Source organism: Drosophila eugracilis, unplaced genomic scaffold, assembly GCF_018153835.1.
Source record: "Drosophila eugracilis isolate 14026-0451.02 unplaced genomic scaffold, ASM1815383v1 contig_623, whole genome shotgun sequence".
In the NCBI taxonomy this organism is placed as follows: Eukaryota; Metazoa; Arthropoda; class Insecta; order Diptera; family Drosophilidae; genus Drosophila; species Drosophila eugracilis.
This window is the reverse complement of record NW_024573507.1, coordinates 2,217-9,896: the sequence shown is the minus strand read 5'-3', so window position 1 is coordinate 9,896 and position 7,680 is coordinate 2,217. Positions and strand designations below refer to the sequence as shown.

The window sequence follows — 7,680 nt, the reverse complement described above, 5'->3', positions numbered from 1 at the left end:
CGCGGGCCCGGTCTTACAATCCGACCTGACCAGTCAAATCCGAAAGTGGCGATACTTTAAGTTTGTTTTCAACGCCGTCATCGAGAAGATGTACTGGCAAATTTGGGCAGACCCCAAGCATACTCCGCTCCAACTTATTTTGTTTCGCAATCCCGATGGGGAGATCCGCGACTACGAATTAAAAACGGTCACCTTCGGTGTCAATTGTGTCCCGTTCCTAGCGATCCGTGTCCTGCAACAGCTCGCTGACGGCGACGTTCCAATGTCCCTGTCCATTGTGCTGTCTCATAGCTCTGCCCGTAGTTCCAAATCGAACTTCACACCAATTCTGATAACGCTGTTTTGTTTCTTCATCATAGTTCCGCCAGTCATATTCAGTACTATGTCGTCCACGCAGCGCCCAGTCACTGGAGAGCAAATGTACTCGAGGTACACAGTCCTACCGATGCCGAGTCTGCAGTGGGATCCATGCTTTGAAGAAATGTCGGCGCTTTCTACGTCTCAGTGCCGAGAAACGGCTCCGGGCGGTTCTTGTGAATCGGTATTGCTCCAGCTGCCTGGCTCACGAGCACTCCGACGGATCGTGTCGGCGTGGTGAATGCTGTAGAACGTGTGGTCAGGATCACCACTCGCTGCTGCACCCCGTGGAGAAGCCGCGGGCTCGGCGCCAGCCGCGTCAAGAGGAGCACCGGTCACAGAGCGCGGGAGACAGTACACGGAGTGTCTCAGATGGCGCTCAGCCGTCGTCCATCAACTCCCGGCGCGGTTCAGTTGCTTTGCGGCCTTCGTCCGCCACCTTCCGGCACTCACAAGCCGGTCCACGGCCAACGACTTACCGGCGCTCGTCGGCCGACCCTCTGCACTTTTCCGCCACTGGCCGGCAAGCTGCAGGTGCTCCACGGCCTTCGTTCGCCACTCATCGGGTGCCGAAGATCCAGGACGGGCTGCCGGTGGCCCAGAGCACCGTTTTTGGATGGGTCGTGTCCGGAGCCGGTCACCAACCGTAGCGACGAGGGAGCTGTTGCAACACGAGTGATTGCAAGAGGGCGGGATGTTTAGGTGAGGGGCCATTGTGCCGCCGCTCATTCACGCTGAAGAGCGCATCCGCGCCGAAGAGCGCATCCACGCTGAAGAGCGCATCCGTCCTCGCCCCTCTCTGCACAATCTTGCACTCTCGCTCTCTCGGGTCCAACTGCAGCGGTCGGCAGTCGGCGATCGTCTTTTTTTTTTTTTTTTTTTTTTTTGCGCGACTCCCGTTGCTTGACGTGCAACCCACCTCCCGCCCAACCGACCGAGGGGCGCTGCCGTCTATCGTACGGCTCGGAACACGGGGATAGATCCGAGTGGATTAGTAAAGATACGAGGAAAGTTGGTTTTGTGCTAAATGGATTAGTATCGAAACTTTCAGAGTGTTAGGAGACGAGTTAGAAATAATGTTATAAAGATCATTGTATTTTGAACATAGTACCCGAAATGGTTCATGTTGGGCAAAGTTCGAACTACAATGCTCTAAGGATAGAGGAATATAGTTTCTAGTAATCCTAAGGGGTACATGGATATTCAAGCGGCCTAGAACGGCCTGGCTATCAATTTCACCATTTAGAAGATTATGGATAAAGACGACACCAAGCATAGTCCTACGATTAGCGAGGGATGGCAAATTGATTAGTAAGAGTCTACTTTTATAAGAGGGAAGGTGTATGCTTGCATCCCAGTTGTGACCGCGGAGAGCAAATATTAAAAAATTCTTTTGGATGGATTCAATAAGGCACTGGTGAACCCCATACTGGGGGTCCCAGATACATGATCCATATTCCAGAATAGGACGAACTAAAGAAATAAAAAGTGTTTTGGTAACATAGGGGTCGTTAAATTCCTTCGACCACCTTTTAATGGAACCAAGAACTCCTCTAGCTCCTCTACATGATCCATATTCCAGAATAGGACGAACTAAAGAAATAAAAAGTGTTTTGGTAACATAGGGGTCGTTAAATTCCTTCGACCACCTTTTAATGGAACCAAGAACTCCTCTAGCTTTATTAACCATAGAGGAAATATGGTCGGAAAACTTAAGTTTTGCATCCAGTAGGATGCCAAGATCTTCAACTGCATTAATTCTTTCCAGAGCTACACCATGCAAATTATAAGTGGCACTTTAGGTCTTAGGCGACAGAAGGTCATTGCTTTGCACTTAGAGCCATTAAGATTTAATAAGTTTGAAGAGCACCAGTTTTGAAAATTATTAAGGTCAGATTGCAGTTTCACCTGGTAGGAGGCATCGGTATATTGCAGACAGAGCTTGACATCGTCTGCATACATAAGTACTAGGGAGTCATTAACAACCAAGGGAAGGTCGATAATAAATAAAGTAAAAAGTAACGGACCAAGGTGGCTCCCCTGAGGGACCCCGGAGGAAGCATAGACTAAAGCAGACACTGAATTTTTAAAAAGAACTCGTTGCGTTCTACCTGTGAGGTAACTGCTAATCCAACCCAGGAGATCAGTGGGAAAACCGATAAGATCGAGTTTTTCTAAAAGAAGGCTGTGATTCACGGAGTCAAATGCTTTACTGAAGTCAGTGTATATGACATCCGTCTGAAGTTTATTTTGGAAACCAGTGATCACAAAGGATGCTAGTTCCAGTTTTCTTATGCTAAGCTAAGTTGTGTTAGTTTTTCTGTATGAAGTGAATAAAGCTGACGGCTCACTCCACGACTCCCCCGACTTCATCTTATCTGCAATCAAGAGGCATCTTTTTGTGGCAACACCGCCCCACTACAACAGAAGATGCTTGGGGCGTTTTTAAGTCCAAATGGCATTCTACAAAATTCGTATTTGCCATTATTTATGGAGAAGGCTGTTTTTCCCTGCCCTTTTTCCGCCAGCTCTATCTGGTGGAAGCCTGATTTGAGGTCGAGTGTAGTGAAATGCTGTGACTCGCCCATATTCGAAAGTATTGTCGAAGGTAGGGATTATAACTATCGTCTACTGTTTTCTGGTTTAATTTTCTGAAGTCGATAACTAATCGCTTCTTCTTGCCCCATTCTGGTCTTTACCTTTTTTATCTACAACCCACGTAGGGTTGTTATATGGGGATCCGGATGGCCTTATTACGTCGTCCGCTAGAAGTTGTTTTACCTCTGCATTGACGAATTTGGTTACATCCATGCGGTGTGGGTACGACTTGGAGTACACTGGTTCCCCATCAATTTTTATTATTGCTATAGTGTTTATATTAAATGGGAGTGCTTCGTGTGAATCAGCGATGGCTTTTGGATTTTTAACAATCATTTTATGAAAGGTGAATCGCATTTTTCATCTCCGTTGTTTGTGTGAATAACATTCCCGGTAAAATCGAGTTTCGCATTCGCTTGCTTAAGCAAGTTGAGGCCGATAATACCATCGAATTCTTTAAGGTTATTTAGAATAAAAAAGGGTATTTTTATGCTAAACACCCATACTAAGCACTTTTTATCTCTCTTTGGTAAAGCCATGGATTGACTTCACCGTAAAGCATTTCTCCGCTGCCACGATGCCTTTCAGCCCCGGGATTAGAGTAATGTAATTTTTGATGTGCCTGTGTCTAACATTTGTTATCTCTCTTCCTGCTACCGTACGTGTAATGTAGGGGAGCAGGGATTTAATTCTAAACAAGAGGAAACGCTATAGTCGGGTGCCGCGACTACAAGATACCCGTTACTGTTTTACACAATTTTAAAATATTAATTTTGCTAGTGAAAATTCACAAGGCGGCACCTATTATCAGAGGAATCATGTTCATATTCATAAATAGCGAAATAATGTTCCGATTTGAAAAATCTTTATTAAATCGATAGATATTAACAGAAATAAGTTATACAAGGTCAATCGAAGGCATTCATAAAAATATTAGAGTTCGTGGCAAATTGCAGAGGCATCTCTTAAATACGTGTTTTTAAGCATAACTTTGTTGCTTTGCTCCCAAAATTTTTGCATTTTTGGTTTTTCGTCTTTTGTGGGCGTTACAGTGGGCGTGGCTTGATTCAATTCGCATTGGAAGCATCATATAAAAATAAAAAAAAATATAAAAATTTTTTAATGCCAGCGCGTCTTATAGTGATACTTCTATCTAGCCACACCCACCCATACGCCCACAAGGCTCAAAAGACGGTTTTCGGATTTTCTAAAAAAGCTGATATCTCGGTAACTATAAGAGATAGAAAGTTCAGATTAAGCACGTAGGTTTTTATGATGCCCCAAATGCAAATTAGTTTTTCCCATCTAGTCACGCCCACTTTAACGACCACAAAACCCGGAATACCAGAACTGAAAAAATCTCGAGGACCTATAAAAACTAGAAAGTTAGGCTTAAAAACACGTATTAAACATGCTACTTCAACTTGTCACAAATTTTTTTCCAGCAACGCTCACTCTAACGCCCACAAACCGCGGATTACTGTGGCGTCTATAATATTATTATGAATGCCTTCGTTTGACGTTGTATAACTTAGTTCTGTTAATATCTATCGATTTACCAAAGATTTTTCAAATCGGAACATTATTTCGCTACTTATGAAGAAATTTAGGTTATAAGGCCTGTCATAGGCAGTGACGTCACTATCATCAATGACCATTTGTACTGCAGTTAACTTTTAACGTTTAATGACATTATATTTTAAATTGAGAGCGTATTGTATTTTGTAATGGTTCTACAAATTAAAAACTAAGCCTAATAATCATTAATTTGCTATTTTAAAGCAATTCGGCCGCAATGCAGGAGAACTTATAAAACTAGCTGCCAAACGTCAGCAAGAACTAAAGGATCCTCAATTGAGAGACGACTTAGCAGCAGCTCGTGCGATGCTTAAAAAACATTCAACAATGCTTTTGACTGCATCAAAAGTATATGTTCGCCATCCCGAACTAGACTTAGCGAAAGTGAATCGCGACTTTATTCTGAAGCAAGTTTGCGATGCTGTAAATACTATCAGCGATGTTGCTCAAGGAAAGTCATCTCAACCGACAGATATTTACAGCGGAGCAGGAGAGCTCGCTGCAGCTTTGGACGATTTTGACGTAAGTTAAAAATTAAGTAATATATTATAATAGGGTGTTTAAATATTTTTGGTTACATTAACAGCGACATCTATCTGGTCCTGTCGGCAATCCTGTTACGGCTTGACAGGCAAATTCAATAGGAAATAGGAATTGAAAAAGGTTTCTAAAGGATACAAAATAAGATAATTTACTCTTGTAATAAATAAAAAAATTATCGTTCATCGGGGTGACTAGCTGCTATGTCGAGTCCAAACTAGAGATATGGGCTTAATACCTACACAACAAAAGTAAATCACTTACTTAAATTACTTCTGGTGTTCCAAAGGGGAGAGACTTTGAGGAGTGCAATGAAAGATACATTTCCGATAAAATACCGTATATATATTTTTAAACCCGTTACTCCTAGAGTATATGGTAGAAGTAAGCCTTCTCTTCCCTATTAATTATATTCTCTTGGCCTGAATCGATATCAGAGTCTATTTAGTCGTGTCTGTCCAAGCGTCTATTTGCAAGAAAGCTGAGATCTCGTGGACTATTATGGGCTGTCCATATATTACGTTTTCAGTTACTGAAATGTCCTCTCCATTTCCCCAGCCAGCCAAGCGATTAGGGATTTACGGTCTCATTATTCGGATACATTTTTTTTAGCTTTAACATGCACATTAAGCGATAAGATTTTAAAAAAATCTGTCAACGATTACTTTTTGTTTTTGATTTCATTGTTGACCGAAATCACTACAGCTTCACCGGCTTTGCCCCGGTGCATTATATGATTATTTTCCAAAGTACATTATATATTTATGAATTGACCTTCCAGTTGATGTGTCAAATTTTCATTTACGAATATCATTAATTTGAATTTGTAAACTAATTCTGCAGGAAGGAATTGTTATGGATCCTATGACCTACAGCGAGAAGCGTTCACGCCAATTGCTCGAAGAACGCATGCAGACTGTACAAGAGACGAGCGACGAGAAAGAATTGTGGCAGAATGCAATGCTGTTCGGCAAGCATTACAAGATCTGCTTTCTGAATATATGTCAAACGTAAGTAATTTTTAATAAATGTGCGCAATTTGTTGATGAAACTTTTTGTTCAGATGAATCAAAAAGATAACAGCCCTGGACTTTCGCAATAGATCAAATGTGTCGCAAAACTCGTGATCTCCGGAGACAATTGCGAAAAGCTGTTGTTGATCATGTTTCCGACTCATTTTTAGAGACTACAACTCCTTTGCTTGATTTAATTGAAGCAGCCAAAACAGGCAATGAAAAAAATGTTCGTGAAACAGCCGAAATTTTCACAAAACACGCTGAAAAACTAGTTGAAGTTGCTAATCTAGTATGTAGTATGTCAAGCAACGAAGATGGTGTTAAAATGGTTCGGTATGCTGCTGCTCAAATTGAAAGTCTTTGTCCGCAAGTAATAAATGCAGCATCTATATTAACTGCCCGACCAAATTCTAAAGTAGCTCAAGAAAATATGACCACATATCGACAGGCTTGGGTTGTGCAAGTTCGTATTTTAACCGAAGCACTCGATGATATAACAACAATTGACGACTTTTTGGCAGTGTCCGAAAATCACATTCTTGAAGATGTCAATAAATGTGTAATGGCTTTACAAGTCGGAGATGCTAGGGATTTGCGTACAACGGCTGGATCTATTCAAGGACGTTCTTCTAGAGTTTGTAATGTTGTCGAAGCTGAAATGGACAATTATGAACCATGTATCTATACCAAACGAGTGCTAGAAGCAGTTAAAGTTCTTCGAGAGCAAGGTATGTTATACAGATTTTAGTAATTATAGACATAATTTTTAATAACTTCTTGGAAGTGCCTAAACAATGAAAGGTCCTTAAATTTACAAAAAAAAAATAATGGTATGTAATAATAAGCTTGAATTTCTTGCAGAATAGCTTGACAGTAGGCCTTTTAAATACGTGTTACACGTAGAGTAAAAGGGTATAATAGTTCCTTAAAATGTATGTAACAGGTAGAACGAAGCGTTTCTGACCCTATATATATTACTAATCAGGATCCATAGCCGAGTCAAGTGGGCCATGTTCGTTCGTCTATTCGTACCTCAGGAAATAAAAGAGATTCAAATTTAAGTGAAAGTTTATTTCAGCATCCTGTCACGCCCACATAAAAGCCCACAAATCACGAAAAATTTCAGGAACTAAAAAGTTTGGATTGAGCATGCATAATCTTAAGATGCCAGCTCGAAATGTATATCTTTCATTTCAGATATTACATTACAATTTCCGTTACGTATTTCTCGAAATATTAAGGAAACTTGCAACTCATGGGTGTACGAATAAAATATTGCCGACTGTATGACTTCGTTTGACCTTTCATAACATATTTTTGTCAACATCTATCGATTTGCCAAAGATTTTTCAAATCGGAACAATATTTCTCTATTTATGAAGAAATTTAGGTTATAAGGTAAACAGCTTTTTTGACAAAAGGTGGCGCTTTGTGGCGGCGCTGGCAATGTTGGCAGGCGGCGTTGGTGCTGTTCGTAAGTTTTTGCATAGCTGTAGAAACCGCGAGGTCTGCAGATTTTGTATTTTTTATACCCGTTACTCGTAGAGTAAAAGGGTATACTAGATTTGTAGAAAAGTATGTAACAGATAGA

The 7,680-nt window shown here is 41.2% G+C and overlaps 1 protein-coding gene across 1 annotated transcript; it reads left to right on the top strand.

Moving 5' to 3' along the window:
• The first annotated feature begins 4,755 nt into the window (after window positions 1–4,755).
• On the top strand, window positions 4,756–6,160 carry LOC108114750 (catenin alpha-like). The gene is made up of 3 exons (XM_017225862.2): window positions 4,756–5,055; window positions 5,917–6,083; window positions 6,137–6,160. The coding sequence occupies exons 1-3, from the start codon at window positions 4,840–4,842 to the stop codon at window positions 6,138–6,140; spliced, it is 387 nt and encodes a 128-aa protein (XP_017081351.2). The 5' UTR covers window positions 4,756–4,839; the 3' UTR covers window positions 6,141–6,160.
• Window positions 6,161–7,680: the final 1,520 nt, after the last annotated feature.

Excerpts from the sequence above, each read along its gene's own strand:
- LOC108114750 (XM_017225862.2), top strand. The coding sequence starts at position 4,840 with ATGCTTAAAAAACATTCAACAATGCTTTTGACTGCATCAAAAGTATAT. Across the intron at positions 5,056-5,916 it reads CAGCTTTGGACGATTTTGAC|GAAGGAATTGTTATGGATCC; the intron begins GTAAGTTAAAAA and ends CTAATTCTGCAG.